General features: G+C 32.6%; 2 protein-coding genes across 3 annotated transcripts; one reads left to right on the top strand and one right to left on the bottom strand.

Annotated features, from left to right (window-relative positions):
* Positions 1 to 7,174: 7,174 nt before the first annotated feature.
* LOC132729798 (uncharacterized) lies at positions 7,175 to 10,218 on the bottom strand. The gene is made up of 3 exons (XM_060715619.1): positions 10,092 to 10,218; positions 8,734 to 8,959; positions 7,175 to 8,004 (listed from the first exon to the last, which is right to left on the bottom strand). Exons 2-3 carry the CDS (start codon positions 8,943 to 8,945, stop codon positions 7,491 to 7,493), a joined length of 726 nt encoding a protein of 241 aa, XP_060571602.1. The 5' UTR covers positions 8,946 to 8,959; positions 10,092 to 10,218; the 3' UTR covers positions 7,175 to 7,490.
* Positions 10,219 to 10,272: 54 nt separating this feature from the next.
* On the top strand, positions 10,273 to 22,734 carry LOC132729797 (serine/threonine-protein kinase RIO3-like). Of its 2 annotated transcripts, none has more exons than XM_060715618.1 (12): positions 10,273 to 10,292; positions 13,365 to 13,599; positions 14,121 to 14,284; positions 14,979 to 15,086; positions 15,646 to 15,758; positions 16,560 to 16,703; positions 17,306 to 17,433; positions 18,662 to 18,847; positions 19,346 to 19,505; positions 20,241 to 20,411; positions 21,176 to 21,280; positions 22,360 to 22,734. In XM_060715618.1, the coding sequence occupies exons 2-12, from the start codon at positions 13,409 to 13,411 to the stop codon at positions 22,525 to 22,527; spliced, it is 1,638 nt and encodes a 545-aa protein (XP_060571601.1). In that variant the 5' UTR covers positions 10,273 to 10,292; positions 13,365 to 13,408; the 3' UTR covers positions 22,528 to 22,734. The 2 variants fall into 2 exon arrangements, with proteins under 2 accessions (XP_060571601.1, XP_060571600.1); XM_060715617.1 differs by lacking the exon at positions 10,273 to 10,292 and adding an exon at positions 10,438 to 10,611.
* Positions 22,735 to 23,031: the final 297 nt, after the last annotated feature.

The raw sequence follows: 23,031 nt of genomic DNA, 5'->3' as shown, positions 1-23,031 counted from the left end.
TATATGAAAATCTTTACCCTTCCCAAGATTATAAAAACTTTTGTTATTTTTCTCACAGTTTTCATTGCGTCAATGCACAAATTTTGTTGCAAGTTTTTTGGCCAATCAAATAAAATTTTTTAGATTTTATATTTTTAGCCCTTAGACAAAATTTTCTTTATTTTGGGCTGAACCCCAATTCAGGACTGCACGGAAAAGTGGGCCTGCTTTCTTTAAAAAAGGTGGCACACAGAATTGTCGGTTCCAGCAGGTTAATAGCTAAACGGGAAAGATTCAACTTTCCGCGTGCTCCTAAGCGTCTATTTATTATTACTATAATAGTATTATTTTAAATATTTTGGCAATATATTGTGGCATTTTCACGTTCAAATGACTGCGTTGTAAAATAGTCTACTTCACTCCGGATTAAAGTTGTTTTTGCTGAACGTAAAATGACTATAATCAAGTGAAATGTTTCTTTTTCTAAAATAAGATATTCAATTTGTAATTGTTTATTCTAAACTGGCAGCCTTTTCCTTTTCTTTCAGTTTTCTCTCTTGTTTTTGTTTTATTTAGAAAATTGATGTTGAGTATTGATACTGTTTTACCCTAATTGGTCATAGAAACATATAAGTTTAGTATGTTTGTTGGTCAGGACAGTTTGAAAAAAGGTAGTAAAACTGGCTAACATGCACATGTTATAACCCACCGCCACAGTAATATGTGAGAACTATCCTTTACATTTTATTTTATAATTAGATAGTTTATTCGCTTATTCATATAAGACGTGTACAAAATGCATTATGATCACAAAATACGTACATTCAAATAGAATTAAACATCACGTTATCATCAAAGTTTACATTATTTAATAGAAAAGTGTCATACAATGATACAAATACATCTACGGACTGTATTAACAAAAGATGGCAAAAACTATCCTTTCCATTTTAAAGAACTATCCTTTCAATTTTATTTTAGAATGACAAGTAGTTCCTGTACTGGAAGTGAATCTGATATTAGACGGTCTTCGGCCGGAAAATGTATGTTGATTTTACATGCGCTGTTCTATTTTATAGACATGTATATTATCAGTAGATGCTTATAAGTCATCTGTATGCGCTGTTAGTATTTCTCAGTTACTGATATATATATTTCTAAAAATGTTAACTTGAAAAAACTCACCTGAATTCTTGTAACCGTCTTTTTTGATTCAGCTTTTATAGGTTTAGTCGGTTTTTCCTCGATGGTACGTTCCGCATTTAAATTATCCTCATCTTTCGTTTCGATTATAGTCCCGAGTTCACTTGTCTTTTCATTTTCAACTTCCGGTTTAGCTGAAAAAGACACACTGACGGACCCTATGCGGTTCCTGGCACGGATATGAACAACCGTTCCATAACTTTTTCGCCTTTTCGTCCGATCTTTAGTGACATCTTGAAAAGCCTTAACCGCACCGGTTGCAGTTCCAACTTTTTTCCATTCCTTATTAGCAGTAACCGGTCTCGGCTTACGAGATTTACCTTCTTCTGATTCCTTCTCTTTAGCGTTTGTCATCTTAAACTTATTTTCTTTAACTTACGCTTTCCAAACAATAAATTTGTTTAAAGTTTTCAGATTTACGATCCTAATCATCTATCTGCCCCTGGAATTTCAAGGGTTTTAATATTTTTGCTAGCTTCATAGACTGTCACCGGGCTATGGACGCTGGGGAACTACTTTTCGGTGTCTATAAAAAATTTCCGAACAATTTCTGCAATTTTCAACAGTAAACAAACGATATAACAATTAATCCACACAGATAATTGAACTAAGAATAGAATTTGAAGTTTGAATGTCGAAATTCTGGCTTACGAAGTAAAACATTTCTGATTTTTCTGTCCTTGCTTTAATACTTCTTCGTTTGTAACACAAAATGAATAAATGATTTTAAATCTTTCCTCTGGAGCCAATTCGTATAATTTCTGTTCTGTGACTTAAGAATGTCCTTGCGTGCTCTTCAATGTTTATTACATACCTTACATTATTTTAAAAGCACATTAGTCAAAATTTATATTTATATCATGTCGATTATGTTGATTTTCTTTTCTTTTTTTCATGAGCAGTCATTTCTCACACAGCTCAGTGTCCACTTTAATGTTAGTCTTTGACTGAACTCTGTGATAGGTTCACGTGCTTAAATCCTTTTGTCCATACGTTACGTCACAAGGTTTCTCTCTCTCAACAATTTCTGGAAAAGTGTTAAAGTGCAAATAAAATTGTTAAATGTATTAATTTCTAATCGGTTTAAACAACGTTTTAATTAATCTTATTGTAAAAAATAACTTGTCAAAATCAGAAGTACAGATTAACTTAAAGTGCTTTGGATTTAGTAGTATGAAGGCCTTTAGATATTTTATGGGTCATTTAGAAAATTGATAGTTCTAAATCACACGAAACATTCATACTAATAACATGTTGATTTGTTTAAAGGAGTCCTGTTTATGCTATATTGTCTGTAAATAGTGGCAAATTTTCTTAATTTTAAAGCTACTATAAAGGTGTTTAAATTCTATCACCAAACATGTTCTCTATCAACTTCTAGGGAACAATTTCATTCGAGCTCACCGCATTGGATATCAAACATTGATGTTTTATATATGGAAATACTCAAGTTATACCAGTATTGTCATGACAAAAGAATGATCCTAATTGCGACCGCTAGGTCAAGAGTCAGACGTCATAACCAATTCTCTTTTATTAGTCAGTATTTTTGTTTACAGATGTACGAAATGTTATTGAAGCAATACAATAAACATAAGAATGAATGTGGACATTGTATACATATTTAAATGAAGTTTACTGCAAAGTACATATATCAAGCATTTTGAAATATAATTTTGTAATTTTAGGTCACATATTTTACAATATAGGAAAACAAAACACACATAAAGAAAAAAAATCAAATTACAAATATGCTAGAAAGGTATTAAAGGTGTATCAAAAGTGCAGTGCCCGATAAAACACGGAGGCTCTCATTCTTTTACTCCAAGTACCTCAAATTATACAAGTTTTGTAACCACCAGAACAATGCCCTTGCACCTACGTGCAATAGAAGACATGGTCCAATACCATGCAACAAATCCCGCCCAACATTAAACAAATACCGGATCTTAACTTTCAACAAATCACGAGATCTACTTAACTTAAAATAATATGTTTAGGGTCTTTTATTGACAACAAAAAAACAAAAACAATTCCAAGGCCAATCTACAACGCTTAATGCTAAGTGAATACAGTACGTATTTTAAAAACAGGTAGCACACCAAAACTCTTAGTAAGAAATAATACATTTTGCATTTTCTTTAAAGTTAGCACGCTGCTTATCTTCTAACACAAATGTAAGAATTTTGCTTAGTTTGAAAGAAAAAAACAAACATCCCTCCATATGAGCCAAAATATTTCAAGGAAATCAAACTTGAGAAAAATGTACAAAGATTTGAAAAAAAAAGTTTAAGATTCAAGTAATAATAAATTAAAGTAATTTATGCAATTAATGACTGATTTTGCGGTATATATCACCATATTAATTTTCTACTGCGTTAATAACGTAGTAAGGACTATTTTGCATGTTTTGACCCCTTTTGGGTATTGTAAGTGTCGTTTGCAATGTATAAATTACTTTCTTTGATAAATTAGTTGTTTCCTTCACAATATTTTACTTTTCAATACCTTTTCAATTTTTCATTAAAATTCGCATGAATCTGGAGGCACACTAGCTGCTTCAAGGGAAACCAAAAATAGAAGTAACTTGTTAATTGCTGAATTACTTTTATAGTAGGACAAAAGGGTTTCGCCCATCCATTTCATATAAATCAGAAGAAGAAAATGCTTCTATCTGTAATAAATCGTACATGTAATTGTATTGATTGTCTTGAGCAAAAATGTTTTTATCATATATATTGTCTACATTTGCGAAGACGGACATCTAGTACTTCTTAAACTTAATAATAAAAAGAATGTGCTTATTTTGCTATAAAGAAAAGTGCGAAGTCTAAGTAATTAATATTTTAATGTTAAACAATTATACTTAGTTTATACGATTTTTTTGCGTTCGATTGAGTTAGAGGCAATAAGCTTACTGAAATACTCTCGAATCCGTTTTTGGAACCAACTAGCACTAAGCAATGAATGTAAAGTTTCTTGCTAACGTAAACTATGGCTTGCCTCTGACGGGGTTTGAACCCACACTACCAGCACTAAGAATACTAGTTCGACGCAGTAACCACTCGGTCATGCCGTCACAAAATAATACAAAAACATACAAACCGTGTATTATATATTTTTACATATTAATTTCCTTGTTTTTATTCACTTTATTCTGAATTTAATTCCACAAGTTGTAAGAAATCATGCAAAGCAATACCAATGTAACATACCGTGTTTATCCCACGCAAAACTTGATGATATTCCCGGTATAATGTCATTAATCTGGTTCGAAAATAACAAGTTGTCTGACAGAAAAAAAATCTTTTAATCTTCTAATAACTTAAATTGTATTGAAGTCTTTATATAAAATTGAAGTACAATGGACGTAATTGCGCAAACTTGCGCACTCAAAGGCTTTTATTACGTGTGTGGTTTTTGTTAAACATAGGTAGACGCGTACGTTACTGAAAAGCCTCGTTACGGAGAGGACAATGGCAATGTTTTCTAGCTCTTTTACAAATTCTTTAGTGTTTTGTAAACAGTGAATTGTTTGTTTTTATTTCATTAATCCTTTAAAAACGTTTGATACTTTATGTATTGTTCAGTTCTATTTTCATTCATTCGTACTTTTATAGCATTATCAGAAAACGCTGAAATTATGCAAAGACAGTGCCAAAATACTAAAATATATTTGTTTGTAAAAATTACGTCTGTGTCCGTTTTTTCTCTCTCATAAAAATCATAAGATTATTAACTATGATTATATCCTTCAATAAAGTATTAAAGATTAGCAATAAAAAGTCCTTTATTGTTAAATAACGCAACATCGAGAAGATATTTCCATGTAATATATTTATAACATGTTTTCGTGCAAAAGTCCTGAAAAAATAGAAAACTCCGCTTACCTGAACGGTATTCACTGAAATGACATTGGTAACGAGAAATATACGTTCACGTTTCTTCAGCTACATGCCGTTTCCAAAATAACTTTGCTTGCACGATCGTGCATAATAATAAGAAGTTTAGAACTCTTCATAAGTGAGGAAAAACGGGAAAAGTACGCTGCATACCTCGTATCAAATCCATCAGATGCACAATTCATAACATATATTTTTCCGAAGCAAATTATAACGTAACGAGCACTGTACTTGTCATTACTTCATAACAAGGTGCGCAAACAGATTTTAAGAGTTTCGTATAGCAAACGCACTGATTATAAATAGCTTTCCGTACGTAGGGTTCCTACGCCATATAAAAGATGCACCGTATTCGGCATTTCGATATTAAAATACATGTACATACATTTTTATGAAACTTTACTTTAAAATGATATTTCAACAAGGTCATCGAAAGTCCACGACAGATAGGAAGTGCTTAAAGCTCCCGTATTATATCGATTACAAGAATGGCCGATTAATACCGCGATTAATTGAATATTTAAACATATCGATTATTTCATTTCCATCATTTCAAGACATATTTGAACTGATGGATAAACTAAAGTCTGATTCATTAAGCCATGGCTTAAGTCTGGGTTGGGAAGAGATATTTTACACGACAGTTCACTACATATAATCTGAGGTGAAAATGTGTAATTTATACACAGACATTTAGCTAACAACAAGAACATGCGACTTGATTAATGCTTAAAACGATATATCCTGGTATTTAGGTAATTTGTATTCACACTGGAGTTATTGATCCTTGCGATTAAGCAATTCATTTTTTGTGACTTTGCAAGCAAACCACCCAGGGGAATTCGCGATTTTACTTCATTGATCGTACATAAAAAGAGGACGATTTATCTGCTATGCTACGTATGTGTTTGTTAGTATGAAAATATGTCGTATGTTAAAAAATAATGTGAGTGCATACTGACCGTTTTGGGGCGAGTTATATACCGTGTATAGCTTATGATTATGCGTGTATAGTATAATAAGTTTGGTCTCAGGCTTATTTAACGATAATTTTATCATCATTGACAAGTTTTAAGTTTCATGATGCTTTGTTGCAACTATTTTATATATAAATACAAAATCTTACTAAAATAACAAACAAACAAATATGTACAGAGATATATACATGTAGTACAAATGAATCAGGTTACATCATTGGCAATAAAATTCATACATGACACGGTACAGGGTGTCACGTGATCATGGTTTGGATATCACTGTCGAGATGCCCATTTGAAAAATATGTTTCCGTGTAAATTCGACAAAATTTAAAATTGAAATTCTACCGACAACACGTTTCTGCAGGAGCGGGGGCATATCACGTGACTTCCCTACCAAACAAATAGTAAAATATTCCAGGTAGGGAAAATTGACAAAATTTGACATCAGAGACACATCTTTATTTGGTGTCTAAAACAAGAACATTTTATATAAATAAAATGTTCTTGTTTTAGACACCAAATAAAGATGTGTCTCTGGTGTCAAAGTAAGAAAAAGGTTGTACTCAATTGAAAAGTACGTTATGTTAAGTTAAACTCTCAAAATAGACATTAATGATAAATGGTTTCGGGCCAACCTGACTGGGTTGCACCCGAATCCACCGCCGTCTGCGTTTAAATCATTTTGTCAATTCTTTTAATGACAACTTCCAAACTTTAAAAATATGGTTGTTTTGAAAAAGTTTCATGCATACGATGCGTTGCCGGAGTATTTATGGGTCGTTTTGCACCCATTTGTACGTGTTTTAACCAAAATTTGGCAAAAGTGGCGTCCCCTCGTTAAAGTGTGCAGACGTGTTTGCATAAATTAAAATGAATTAAAGCGTTTGCGTGCAATTCGTTGGAAGAGTACATATGTGGGCCCTGGTCTCACTAGGCGCTTCCAGTAAAACATTAAAACAGCATAAATTTCAGTCATAAACTTATCGACAACTGTCATTTTTTCCCACCGCTTCTGCGAAGATTCGAGTCAACTGTTCCGCGATGGATCCATCGCTTCTGCGAAAGCTATGCCCAGTGAGAGTATGTACCGTATTGACAGCAACACTCAGATATTGATCAAATTTATTCAAATATAAATGAAGTCACAAATAAAATTACTTAAAAAAATAAATACAGTCACGTTACAAATGAATCAACATCAAATTTATCAAAAATGTATAACAAATTAATCAAGTAAGGGGAAACAACTCTAAAGAATAAGAAACGCAGTCTTCTACAAACAATGATACCGCCTTGCACAAGAAACTGAAAGGTTGGACAAAAATATCTTACACAAGATTATAAGATCAAAGTCTAAGCATTTGTCTGAGAGTTACGACAATGACAGCATGTGTACGAATTAAACTGAATTAAGTTTATCCCTGAGTCAAGAACAAAATTCCTTCACGAGTTCCCTTAGTACATGTCCGTGGCACTTCTCCGGATGACACCAGCAGCCGAGAGTTTTGCCTTTCAGTTCTCCTAGTGATTGTAACAATGTTTTACCATTGCTCTGTATAGTTTTATCGGCCAGTATATATTCTCTAAACATTTTACAACTTTGTTCTCTGCTACCAACGTTTTTGGATTTATTCGGATTGTGCCATTTGCTATGCACGGCACCCGGTACAAAGCGCGTCATGTCACGCCCGATATATAAATGATTTGGCTGTTTGACCCATTCGACGAGATCCTTGTAACCTAGTTTATTTAGATCTTTCTTATGTACGTTCACCACCGTAATATCCGAATTGTTCCCACGTTCGTTCAATGACGTACCACACGACGCTGACTTCATGTTCGTATGTTTCTGTGATTCTAATTGTTCTCGTTTCCTATTTCTGTTCACTTTCCCAGGGTACCATGGCGATGTATCACGCCGAACTGTAGCACGTTTTTGGCTAGAAAAAATAAAATGGTGAATTTTAGATATTTATAATATATAGAGGATATTAAATGAGTGTAAGTTCAATACTGAATTTATTGCACGAGTTGAATAAAATTATATTGTGCGAGCCTTTGGCGAGCATAATATTATTTTATTCAACAAGTTCAATAAATTCAGTAATGATCTTACACGAATTTAATATTCTATTTATTAAACATACCTAAATTAAAGACCGTTTTAAAGGAAATAAGAGTCATTTTTCAATGACGCGCTTATAGTATAACGCTAACATTTAGCGCGTCTTTACGCTATTTAGTATTTTTGTATACGTCACGTTTAAATATATGCACGGCCGTGCAATACCATATTAACGGAGTCGCAAAATCGGCAAGCTAAGTATGGAACGCCGTTACTGTCTTATGTGATCATTGTTTTTGCTATGATATTATCATGTTAACATGATTGTGTGATTTACATCATGTCTTGTCAAAGGCTCATGCGGTCGGACATTTAACCATTATCAATATTGGCAAATAGCTAGGGCATTTCTCTGATATTATAATGTTCAGCTGCTAATGAAACTGTTTTATTTTACAGGCGAACACTCTAATACTGAAGTTGTTGTTTTTTGATTGTTTGGTTTTCATTAATTTCGTTTAATGTTTAAAAACCTTATCACCTAAAATTTACACCGTAATCTTATTCTCAACTTTTCAAAAATGAATTTTACGCCAAATCTAACCTGCTAGATGGTCGGATTAAGGCTTCTCGACGATCTCCGCCAAATCCCGCTGAAGTGCGATTAACCTGATTCGCCGAGGGATTCCGACTGTCATCTCCAGTCGACTCCGCGTTACTCTGTATTGTTTTTATGTCTTCTGTTTGCGATGTTGGCATTTTAGGTGATGTTTGAACCCAGCTTGGTGGCCCTTGACTCCAAGCTCCTCCGGACATTTCGATATAGTTTGCTATAATAGGATATTCATAAATAAAATGTAAAAATGAAGTGGTACAATTGATATGCACGTGCCAGATTATAACATCATAACAAGCTGATGAATAGATGATGAAAATAAGGGATATTGCAATAGATTTCTGTGATAATCATACTAGCTAGTAAATTTATGAAAGATAACTTATAGGAAAATCTTCATATTTTAGTGAATATCTACTTAAAACTACATGTATATGAAACACATTCATTAACTGAAACTGAATCATAAATTTCTAACTGAAACTGTTCAAAACAAAAATTAATTAACTAACTGAAACTGAAACATAAAAAAGTTCATCATTGTCCGATCGACGTTTCAATGGGATAAACCCCTCTTTATCAAGGAGTTTGCTGTTTATTTTAAGAATCACATGCTTGACCTTTCTTCAATATACAACCCGGTCCAAAATAAATTACTTTTTTTTCCAATTAAGTCTTATAAGTCCCAATTATCCCCGTCCTACGAAGATAGTTCGTAATATAGATTTTTGTCACCAGTATCATTTTAATTCAAACTGGAAAGATTACATAAGTGTGCACGAGTCTCAGAGTCGATGACTACATGGGTTACGGTTTTTGGCACGGGTAGCACTATATGATCACGCTGGGTCCCAGGATCACGTGCCTTAATTTTTTTCTTCACACAAACATTGTTTCAATGGTATTAATAAATTATGTAATGTCCGACTCGGAAAATGTCTAAAATAAACAAAGAAGAAATCTATTTTATGATTCCCGCGATCTATCTTCCCAGATGAAATTAGAACAAAACAAAACAAGTGAATAAAAAAATGGGGACATCAAACTCAATCGGACAATGAACATGTACAACAGCACATACATGAAACTAATGTGTCTCATTTTTGATACACTGGTTTATTTGTCAACAATTTTTAATGAGAACTTAACATAATACTGAACTTAATTCTATTATAAAATACTTCTTAAACCAAAATTATTGAATTACATCACGGATTTATATATTGTCAATTAAAGTCCGTGATTACATGTAAAAATTGTATAGAACAATATAATTTCATGTTTATAAATCAATAATTTAAGGAAAATTTAAGGAAAACAAATTTACAATAAAGACAAACACATACCTCCGGAACGTATTTCCCTCTTTAATAAAAATATCTATCTATTGAAATAATACAATGAATGTATAGATATATTATCATGTGCCGATAATGTTACTAAAAATAATTCGTACATTATTTATAAATATAATCAGGGTGCTAAAACGCTTGTGAAACGTTTCGCATTTAAACAATAATTCAGTGGTGATATTTAATGAATAATAGGTATTTTATAATTTTTACAGTTTTTCGTATCGTTTTAGATATGATTTGATATTTTCTTCAATTTTATATCCGGCGATTTTGGTATGAAAACTATGGGTACGAAATTATTATGGGCGAAAATTTTCACGTAGACGCTTGAAGAAAAAGTTGCACAACAGATTGACAGAAATAAACAAACATTACCAAATTTACCATAAATAGAACGGGTACAAATTACATATAGACACAAATTCATGTTAGTTGTTTATTTGAAAAAAGAAGACTGAAAAGAAGAACGTAGAACTTTAAATTCTAATACACGAGTTGAATAAAACCATAGGTGAGTGGCATAGATCTGTTATCAGGTCATAAATAATTTCCTTGTTGTTTAAATCTTTTTTTTTCTGAAAATTTCAGTCAGATATATTTTATTTTACAGTAGTTAAACATTTGATGAATCCAAATATTGGCAAATTTAAAGTGATGTGATTAGAATTCATTTAAAAAGGATTTTAACAGTTTTAACATTATTTTCAGATGTGATAATTAAAATTAAATTTCCTTATTAGTGGTTAGGCTATTCATTTTTACTCCGGTGCATGAACAACTTTGATTTATTAGGCCTAAATACGCCTATTTAAATGCTGATCATTGACATTCTGCAAGAATATCTTTCCGAAGGTGCCATATATTGTTGTACAGGAACAATTTTATATTTATAATTATTATATATACTGCTTTACTATGACCTGCAGGGGCGTAACTGAGCTATTTTGGTATGTACTCCTTAAGAAGGGGGGTTCGGGGGCATGCTCCCCCAAGAAATTTTTTTTGAAAGAGGAAGCGATATCCTGGCATTTTGTGACTATCTGGAGGCAATATTGGTAATGATTTCAAACTCTTTTTGTTAATTTTAAAATAGGTAAATTGAACAAGTACGTTACATATACCATAGAACTTTTTTATATTTATAATCGATTTTTTTTGCAGAAAAAATTGTCATTTTGCGACTTTCAAACTGATGTTATAGCAACAAATCTCCCGTATTCAGTAAATTTTAAATTAAAAAAAAAACCGCTAGAAACGTCGAAAACTAAAGCAAGCGTTTGTTTTAATTGAACTGATTATATATCATGTTTGGGTACAGATCCTTGCTTTCTTTAGAAAAGCCGGGTCCGTTGGACGGAATTGTCAAATTCACGTTAGTCCATCACATAAGTCTAACGCTGAGACTCTTGACAAAGATGAGTATATTCACACAATGCCCCAATGCTCTCTGAGGAAAGACTGTCATTCTGCACCTTCATAAGTAGCAACTGTTTTAACAATATATTAATTTAAGAACGATAATGGTGTGAAATCAGTGAGTGTTTTGGACTGTTAAATATTTCATTACATTACAATACATGTACATATATAAAAAAAACGCGTTATATTACACGTTATATTACACGCAAAGATATTTCAAAATCTCCTTTCAGAAATTTCAGTAAATTAATTAAAAATTGTTGCATATAACAGATTATGTGGATCATGTGAATACATTAAAGGACTTATTTAAGACCTTTTGTGATAAAGTAAATTCATAAGCAGATATATGCATGTACGACTTTTATAATGATGTAACTTGCTTGATGACTCATCGTAATGTTTTGCTGACCACAGAGAATGATAAATTTAATCTCAACAACTTATTTTAGAATATAACTATTCTTTTAAATAAATGCATAAAATTGAGAAGGAATTGTACATTCTTTGTCTTTTTCTGCCCTTTTTGGCACGGCAAAGTAATTCTCTCAATCAATTGATTAATATGACATTGAGAAATTACACCAATTTGTTACTTGTTTTCTGATTAAAAGATGAGATTAAAAATCAAACATTCAAGGCTAGTTGGCAGAACTGAGCCCCCTACACAACCCAGCCACACCAGCAGGGCACCCATAAGGCACCCAATCAAAAGCAGAAGAGGACACAAAAGGGCCGATACGGGAATAGTAAAAAGTTTGGGAAAAAATTATTGCGGGCGACCTGCGCGCCGAATAAGAAGCACGTTGCGCAAAAACAGGCCACCAAGCCAATGCTAGGGGAATATCTCGGCCAAGAATACGTTCTGAACAAGACACCTTAAGCTTTTCATAACTAGTTACGCCCCTGACCTGTATTCATGTTGTCAATATGATTACTGTTAATTTTTTCTATTTTTATAACAAATTGAAAATATTGTTCAGTGTTGGGATAAATTTTCTGCTTTGTGACCCCATAAATTTCTGTTTTGTCAAAAAGTATACGTCCCGTGCAATTTTTGCGAGAAGATGCGTTAAAGTAAAGAATTTATTCAACCCATACGCAGGGCTACTGACAATCATGAGTCAATCAAACATTGCTTAAAAAGTTATATGGTACATGCTTCATTGGTTTGAGGATGCTTAATTTTGTGGACAACTTTACTTAACAAAGCTAATGCATTAACATTAATGTTGGTGTTGGATATAGTAAACACAAATGTGATTTTCTCTAATTAATGAAGCACTTCATTGTTGGTGCTTAACTTAAGTAAAGACAGCAGCCTAGGCTATCAAAACATCATAAACTACATTTTTTGATAGCCTTTAAATCTTTATGTTTTCACCTTTTTACTTGTCATAATAAAATTCTTAGATTTATAACAGGTAATAATTAGGATATTCAGTGTTGTTTTTTTCCAAACGGTCAGAAATATGATATAAATGTTGATGATTAAGCATGTAAACATGAGGCCTTATGCAGAAGAGACTTAAATTCACTTAATTATTGTGAATGTAAAATTTTTCAGTGACAAAATATCTTACTTAACTTATTATATTTATTCATTCTATCCCTGCTTTTAAATTAATAAAAGCTTTAGAATATCACATTAAAAATGTAATTCAAACCTTTACTTTTAATATTCATAAATTAAAAGTATGGGGCATTATACAGGCATTGAGAATATGATCAGCAGCTTTGATCTTGAAGAGTTTTAGAAATTCAGGTTATAGACTTTAGTTTGCTAAAATATTTCTTGTTTCTAAATAATACATTATTTCATGACAATAAAATTTAATATTGTAGGTAAAGTATTTAAAAGCACACCTGAAGATTGTATAGTTTTATCAATGGAAGGAACAGTAACAGAAACACAAAGACCAAATTCTTGGGGTGAAACACAAACTGCAAGTTCACCGTGGGGAAAGACGAAAAATGTTGTACCATGCTCCCTTGAAGAAGTGATGAGTGAGCAATTAGCAGGAGAACTACAACAGACAGAAAATACAGCACTTGAAACTTCCTCTGCTCAAGCTTTAGGGTTTGCATCAAAATCATATTTTTAACACGATTACTTTTCCTTAAAGGGGAAGATTCTGTTTGACATGATTTGTTTTAATTTCAAATCAATCGTGTGGTTTCTTTTTCTCATTTTTACACAAAGTTACTTAAGCCTTACTCGTGTTTCAAGGTGATGATATATATGTTCTGGGAAAAAAAAGCTTCTTGTAAGAATAGAATTTTTATGCTCCTAGATCAATAATTAGGGACGAGCCATATTGTTTTTTTTACCTAACTATATATCTGTTAAAACTTTTGAACCAACATTATAGCTTTTCCAGCTACATCCTCGATATACAAGATATATACTAATTACTATATACATTGTATTCTAAAAATGGAAATACAATGATGACAAAATTCATTAAGTGGCAGCAACATAATATGGAGTATGTAAAATGGTAAAATTTTACTCTTGTAATATAATAAAATAATACAGTACATTGGTAAGATATACATGTAGTAATTAAACATATTACCTAAAATATTTCTATATTTTAGAGTTGACATAGAACCAGAGATTCAAGATTTGATCGGGGCCACATCTGGTGACCCTGATACTGATAGTGATGCCGTGCTGGCACGTATGCTACAAATACAGTATGATGAGGAACATAACAAACTTCTTAAAGCAGAGGAAAAACATAATAATGGAACTAATAAAGGTTAGAATAGTCAGTTAACTTTTCCAGTCTTTTTCGCTGTGAGGCTTCAGGTGATTAGGGCTTAGTGGCCAAGTGGTTGATGAATCAGATTAGAAATCTAACGATTTCCAGCTACACTGGTTTCCCCCTTATCAGGTTTAAGCTGTTGTTTCCTTTTGCAAGGAATATTTTTCACTCATTGCTTGGTACTGCTTGGTTCCAGGAATGGATTTGAGAGTGTGTCTGTTAACCTACAGCTTCCTACAAACACAATAAAACGGAAATAAATTCTAACAGTATAAGAGTAATAGACATATTCTATATAAAAGAGGCAACTTTCTCTTATGGGGGAAGAAAGGTATTAATTTATTTCTCAGTTGGAGGATAAATATCTGCAGTGCAAACTGTTTTTTTTATGTTTGAATTAATGTGCAGTAAGGTTCATGTATCCATTTCTCCCAGTCTCTAGGAAATCAGACCATTTGACAGCAACTTTTACTATTGATTATGATGAAGGTGAAATGATTACCTTGTTCAAGTTTTTATAATGACAACTGTAGACCTTCCTTTCCAATAAGCTGTTTAATTTTCTGCCTTATTCAAATCAGGAAAATTCTGTGAGTTGTTACTATATTTTTGGTGTTATTTAAATGTAAGTCTATGTTGAGAAGTTTTCAAGATTTTGGTATAATTATTTTACAATTGTTATTTTCAGTGACAGTATCTTACAGTAATTATATTTGCCCACATCCGACATACAGTGATGATGACGATGATGATGAAAATCTTGATGATGAGGGTTACACTGAGAAATCACCATGGGGTAAGTGTGAAATATCGTGTAGGATTGTGCTTTCCTTCTTTTCTTTATGACTAGGCTTTCAGTCTACGATTTCAGTATGTTCAAATTGTTTGGTAAAATCTTCTACAACATAATGAAGATCACCTCCCTACATTTGTTAAATTTCACATTTCTTTCTGTTAGGTACTTTGTGGCTAATGAAATATAAGAAGTAAAAAGTATGTCTCCGCTTGAAATTTGTTATTAAATTAAGGGAAAAAGTGAGAAATGGTCATTAAATTCTTAAACACGAGACAATTATATTATAATTTTCTTTCTAATATAATGGTAGGAAAGAAATTATAACTAAGCTTTTACCATGCATTAAATCATTAAAATAAAAAAATCTGACAGTTTTTAATTCTGTTATTTCAGCTTATCTTTTTCAAAGAGAAACACAAGCTGTTATGATGGCTCTATTGTTGTAGCGGTCATTGATATAAACGTCTTCATGAAAAAGCTTCATTTTGAGTTCTGTACTTGTAATCATCTAAGCTTTTTATAAAAATAATTAAAAGGTAACAATATGTTTCTATTTTAGACAATAAATCACCATCATTCAATGCCCAGGGTTATTCAGGCAAGGGTAAGAATATAACCACCAAGCATGATGCTGTAATCTGTGGCAGGAAAAACGCCTCTAAAATGATGAATGTAAGTATAGTTCACAACCTAGATACTGCTGAATTTGTGTAATGGATATGTCCATCCCTTTAACTTGGAACAGTCCATATAAAATTTTAGGGATTTCAATATCAAAGTAAAAAAAAACCAAAAAACCAATAGTTGAAAATGATTATAACAGTAAGATAAGTCATTTGACGGCCTCGTAATGATAATTCTGATAGTGGGCAAGCATTCCTAGATAGATTTATTTCAGTATGGAATACATGTACATATACATTGACATATACATGGTACAAACATTTAAAACATACAGTTGTTTAGAAGAAGTAGATATTACTGCCACATATTGAATACTGAGAATCAGTCCAATTAAATAACAAACTTGATCATGCACATTTAAAGCTGCATGCCTCCAGATGAGCCAAACAATTCAAGACAAAGAACATTAAAGAAAAATTCACTGATACTAAAGAATAGTAAAAATGTTTACAATTCAAGTAATAATTTAAATGTAACATGCTATGAATGAGTGATTTTGCAGTATTTGTCAGCATATTCCTATTGTGTGACTAACGCAGTAAGGGTTTTAAGTGACATATTTTATGGTAATTTACTAGTATTTAAAGTGCCATTTGCTACCGGGGTATGTTTAAATTACTATCTTTGTTCATCCAGATATATTACTTTTAAATACATTTTCAAAATTTCCAGAAAAATTAGTATCATGAATCTGTAGATGTGCTGCATTTAGTGATTCTGAAATAATTTTGTAAACATTATTTTTGTATATGTGGTTTATAAGATTTGTGTTTGTTTCTTGTCTTTCAGTTCCCCCCAGAGTTTGTGAGTGGGGATGGTGAAGGAATGGATATGCAGCTACCAAACCACGTCTACAACAAACTTAAACGTCACAGTGACTCTGAAAATAAAAGAAATCAAAGACTACATGACAAAAAAGAACACTCCACAGCAGTACGAGTTTAATTCAGTTTTTATGGTCTGATGAAAAAAATTATGCTGAATCTTAGACTTTGCGTTGATTAACAGCTAGTGTGGGTTTTTGTAGTATTCTCTTTTGTTCAGGAAATAAAGTTATCAATTTTAAACATAGCTACAAGGATGTGCAGTAAAATAATTATGAAGACTGGTTGGCCTTTAGGGATCGCGTTAAAGATATACTTTGCCCATCTTTATGTAAAATACTTTTTTGCAGTTAGGAAATTCTTACTTAATATGTCTAACTTGAATAAGAGAATACATTAACTATTGAACTTTGGAAGCTGCATTCCCTATTACTGGGCAAGTTAATTTGGTCCTATCCTATAAAAAATGCCAGTTTTTTCATGACACTATAAATTCATACTTCGTTTACCTATAGTATTTAGAGTTTGAAGCTAAACATTCCTTTTTGTTTTTACTGAAAAGATAATGTACATTTTAAACGTTACTTTATTTTCACATATGTAATTTAAATATTAAATAATATATCTTTAAAGCATTGTTGTGTTATACATCAAGTAGGGTATATGTATTTTCTAAGTTACATAAAGTTTCCTCTTTGTATTTGTTTGTAGGAGCATGCAATGGATCCAAGAACGAGGCTGATTCTCTATAAACTTGTTAACAATGGTACGTTAGAATCTGTCAGTGGTAGTATCAGTACTGGGAAGGAGTCTGTTGTACATCATGCCATTGGTGGCAGGTATGTGTTACATGTGTTACAGTGACAAGTGAGCCGCGTCACGACAAAACCAACATAATGGGTTTTGCGACCAGCATGGATCCAGACCAGCCTGCGGATCCGTGCAGTCTGATCAGGATCCATGCTGTTCGCTTACCAACTCTATTACAAGTAGAGAAACTGATAGCGAACAGCATGGATCTTGATCAGACTGCGCGGATGCACAGGCTGGTCTGGATCCATGCTGGTCGTCAACGCACAATGTTGGTTTTGTCGTGACGTGGCTCAAATATAAAAGCTATATTAGAAGTTTATATTTATCACATACCCTTGTTGCTTTTGTGACTCCGTAAAAATTGATATTGCACAACAAGGCATATACTTTGACTCTTTGAACACAATTAAGAAAGCCAGAGGCTCGCATATTATAATTTTAATCAACTCGTTCAATAAATTCAGTATTGAACCTGCTTTCTTTCAGTATCCTCTATTTATGTTTGGTGCTAAGAAGCAAAAAAAATTAACATTTTGAACAGGGTAGAGCAGAGAATCTAACTAGCTTAGTTGTTGTCTTTTCTTTGTTTATTTGACTGCACAATTTGTCCGAATAGGCAAAACATTTAAGTAATTAAAATGGTTAGTTAAACAGTGATAATCACTCTGGAAAACATTTTATTTGAAATAGACAGTCAGAAGGTTTCAGATTCAGATTTTGCCTTCTTATGTAGAAATGAAATGTTTCTTTGTGAGAAGCGAATGATAAATTACTCTTTTGACAAATTGAAATATAAAGAGAAATAAAAAATTAATATGCACTCGCAAACAAGCCACTACAGACTTTGTTGGACAGATACTAAGTGTCTTTAATGTATTATTTCAATTCTAATCAATTAAACAACCTTACCTACTTCTTCACATACATTGCCAAAGAACCATACATTGTAGTTAAATGTTATTTGTCCTCTTTAAGAAGAATTATTTCAAACATATTTGAGCCACGTCATGACAAAACCAACATAATGGGTTTGCGACCAGCATGGATCCAGACCAGCCTGCGCATCCGCGCAGTCTGATCAGGATCCATGCTGTTTGCTATCAGTTTCTCTACTTGTAATAGGTTTGGTAAGCGAACAGCATGGATCCTGACCAGACTGCTCGGATGCGCAGGCTGGTCTGGATCCATGCTGGTCGCAAACGCACTATGTTGGTTTTGTCATGACACGGCTCATATTTCATATATTTGTTACAGTATAAAAGATCAACCCTTGCCTGCAGAAGTTGCAATCAAAGTTTTCAAGACAACACTGAATGAATTTAAAACACGAGAGAAGTATGTCCACGGAGATCATAGATTCTCAAAGGATGACTACAAAAAACAGAATCCAAGAAAAATCATCAAAATGTGGGCGATGAAAGAAGTGGCAAACCTTAACAGGTATGCTAACAGAAGTGGTAAACAGTGGTTTTGTTAAATAACTATGCACAGAGATTGAAAATAACATTCTTTATTTCCAATTTTATACCATGAATAATAAATGATGAGTTACTCTCAAGCATATTGCTTTATTAATGATTAGGAATTCATGCATTCTTAATGTCTTAAAATTAAATACATTGTCACTGCATGGCAAAATTTCAGAGTTAAATGAAAAAACCAATTTCCAATAATATCAAAGCTGTATATTTTTTTTTGCCTGCCAGGTTAAATGCATCTGCAGGACTCCATCTACAGACGGTTACAGTAGTCTCTCAACACAGCAGTGTTAGGTATAAATAAATGTATGTGGCCCAAATTTTTAAAACATTATTGTTACCAAGCTTTTGACAACAGTGTAACAAGACTTTTATAAAGGTCTCAATATTATCATTACAGGTCTCACTGAGGTGATCCTAATCATAAAGTCTTTATCACTGTATAATATGTATGTTGCAGGATGAGAAAGTTCGACATTCCGTGTCCCGAGGTACAGTTACTACGGAAACACGTACTGGTGATGTCGTTTATCGGTCAAGATCAGAGACCGGCACCAAAGTTAAAAGATGCTAGAATGTCTCAAGCAGATTTGGAAGATGCTTATGATCAAGTTGTCTCTGTAAGTTTACCACTTTGTTGCTTGTAATCTGCACTACCTGTTTATTCAATCATGTTGAATTTAGCTTGATTATGAAGCAAGCTTACAATTTATTATATCCACCAATCCAGTTCACTTCCTGAAACTACTAAACCAGCATTTTTATACACATTAAAGTAAGTCTCAAGCACATAACTCGATCTTGAGTTTTGAGGCAGTCACCATTACCACTTGGCCACCTGTTAGACTCGAAATTTGTCTGCTTTTTTAAGCATTGTAAGTGGCTTATTTGGATAAAGATCAGGTAATTATGTAAATACTGTGTCAAACGTTTTATGAAAGAGATCTTATAGCTCTTAATATTATCAAAAGCCATAAAATGAGTTGATTTTGATTTTAAACAAAGAAATATTTGTCTACCTGCTCAAGTGTTGGTGGTTTTATACTCGGGGTGAGGTGGAATTGCTCCTGTGACATTTGATCTTGGACATTGAATCTAATGGTCATTTGTTCAGAAATCATGTGAGGTAGGCAGTTGTTAACTTGCAGAGGAAAAGGTAATTTTTAGGTCAGTTGTCCTGGAAAGTTGGTTAGGTGGATCAGCCTCGAAGATATCACCATAAAATGTGTCAAAATCAACATAAAAATGATTTATTTTTTGATTTTTCTGCATTAAAATAGGACATTAACCTTTCAATGACATTTACCTTAATTTTTAAAATGTTCGTATTTGATGAAAGTATACTTTGTTTGCAGTTTTTAAGAAAGATGTACAAAGAATGTGGCCTGGTTCACGCAGATCTTAGCGAGTATAACATGCTTTGGTGGCGAGAGAAAGTTTGGATCATTGATGTTAGTCAGTCTGTAGATATCACACATCCTAAAGCCATGGAATTTTTGTATAGAGACTGCCAAAATGTTGCTAGTGTAAGTACTAAGTTATTGTGAAATGTATTTATTTAAGTCCCATTGTGATGAAAGCTTAAACCCTTACCTGGCTGGAACGGGAAATGTCTTGCCATTGATGCCACAGACCACTTGCCCCTCACCCCTCACCGCTGTGTGGGTTCAAACCCTGACAGCTGCTTTAGATTCTTTCATGTGAGGAAGCTCTCTGGCTAGCTAACAGTATTGGTTGTTTTATTTAGGTGCCCGTTCATGCCTGAAATAATGCACAGAAGGGCACCTGAGGTCTTACTACACCATTAAAGCTGGAAAGTTGCCATATGAACTATACTGAGTTGGTTTGACATTAAATCCACTCAAAAAGAGAAGAAGAAAAGAAAAAAGTCAGGACAGTCTGCACCTTTGTGTAGTCTGACCAAGCTCAAGACTGTTAGAATAGCATAAATGTTCTGTTTTGATTAATATATTCATTAAACATTAATCAACTGGTGCACTTGAAAAATAGATGATGAAGAAGTATAGTTATACAAATGAACTTAAACGTAGTTAAACGGAAAATCAATTGTTCGGAGGCAATCTTTGCTTCATTTTAGTTTAAAGTGATTATACTTTTTAATTTTAAGTCATTTTAAGGAGTGAGAAAGTGATCTGACAAGTTATTAGTTCAGACGTTCATCAATGTGCATAAATTGTACACAAATCTCAAAAAACTATTTCCAATCCCTTTATTTTAAAAAACCTTATGGAGAAGTCCCTTTAACATATCTACATTTTTCTATTTTCAGTTTTTCATTAAAAATGGAGTCCATAATGTATTATCAGCTGAAAAATTATTTAACAAAGTTACCAAATTAGATATCAAAGGTCAAGGGTCAGACTTTGTGGCTCAGGTAAGTTCTTTGCTTTTGTCTATTTTTGATGATCTGAAACATTATGTAAATTGTTATTGCAAGATTTACCTCCCTTGCCCTTATAAAAAAAATTTGGCTGAATTATGTTTTCGTAAAAATCACAAAGCAACAGTGTGCAAAATTGTTCATAAAGACAGTAGAGTTACAGTTATTATGCAGTGAAGCTGCTTTTAAAGGTTATACATGTATAAATAAATTATTGACATTGTACAACCAAGATTAGAATGTTAAAAACGTGATAAAATTCATTTTAAGATAATTGTGAACTTTCACCTGTGTAGTAGATTATATATCATTGTATATTGATATGGTATCAGCATGAATTGGCTGTTAATGGCTTAAACATCTCCTGCAGAATTTCATGAACTATTTTGTTCATCATTTTCACTACCTAAGTATCAGAATTATTTATCTCATAAGTAATTAAATTAGTTCTTCATTTTTACCCAATTTATATAGGAACTGTTCATTTCATCATTTCCCCCAAAAGTACATGCACTATTTAGTTCATCATTTTTTACTTAAGTACAGGAGCTATTTAGTTCATCATTTTACCCAAGTACAGGAACTATTTAGTTAATCATTTTACCCAAGTACAGGAACTATTTAATTCATCATTTTACCCAAGTACATGAACTATTTAATTCATCATTTTACCCAAGTGCAGGAACTATTTAGTTTATCATTTTACCCAAGTACAGGAACTATTTAGTTCATCATTTTACCCAAGTACAGGAACTATTTAGTTCATCATTTTACCCAAGTACAGGAACTATTTAGTTCATCATTTTACCCAAGTACAGGAACTATTTAGTTCATCATTTTACCCAAGTACAGGAACTATTTAGTTCATCATTTTATCCAAGTACAGGAACTATTTAGTTAATCATTTTATCCAAGTACAGGAACTATTTAGTTCATCATTTTACCAAAGTACAGGAACTATTTAGTTCATTATTTTTTACCCAAGTACAGGAAATTTTTAGCTCATTGTTTCCAAAATACAGGAACTTTTTGTGTCAGTCAAACTTACATTTTTTTGCTATTTTCTTCTACAGGTTCAGAGATATGACAAAGAAAAGAGAGAGGAATTGTTAGTGACAGAATTAAGCAGTAAAACATATCCATTTGACTATTTCTTTGAGAAATCACAACGTGAGAGGAGTGATTTTGATCATTTACAAATTTCTGACAGTGACAGTGATGATGAGGAGGGGGACAATTGATTTTTGAATTCTTTATTTTGAGTGGGGGAGAAAAATAAATTCCTGAAAGCAATTTGAAGGAGGGAGAGGATAGTGATTGGAGTAGGAATTCTTGAAAGGATTGTGAGGGCTTGGGAACATTTATTGTTGAAGTCTTGATTTTTTGTGGGAAATTGGACGGAACATAGAAACTTGTATTCCTAGAAGCATTAGGTGGATTGGGGTGGGGTGGGGGTGTTTGGGGGAGATATTTGATTTTGGGAATTTTTTTGGAGAAAATGAAATCCTGGATAGATTTTGTGTGAAAAGAGAGGGGAAATTTTTATTGAAATGATTTTAGTGGGATAAAGGGATGAAAATGTTCCTTTGAAAAATTTTGATTTAGGGAATGAGGGTGAGTGGAATAAATTCCTTTAAAGATTTTGAGTGTTGAAAATGACAGAAATGTATTTTTGCCTTTTAGGAAGAATAGAAATAAAATGAATTATAGAAAAAATTATTATGGCAATAATATTTAAATGTTGG

The sequence above is a fragment of the Ruditapes philippinarum genome, unplaced genomic scaffold (genome assembly GCF_026571515.1).
Source record: "Ruditapes philippinarum isolate M1 unplaced genomic scaffold, ASM2657151v2 ctg26_1_1_1_1, whole genome shotgun sequence".
NCBI classification, from domain to species: Eukaryota; Metazoa; Mollusca; class Bivalvia; order Venerida; family Veneridae; genus Ruditapes; species Ruditapes philippinarum.
Note: the sequence above shows the minus strand (reverse complement) of the source record. Positions and strands in the feature narration are given on the sequence as shown.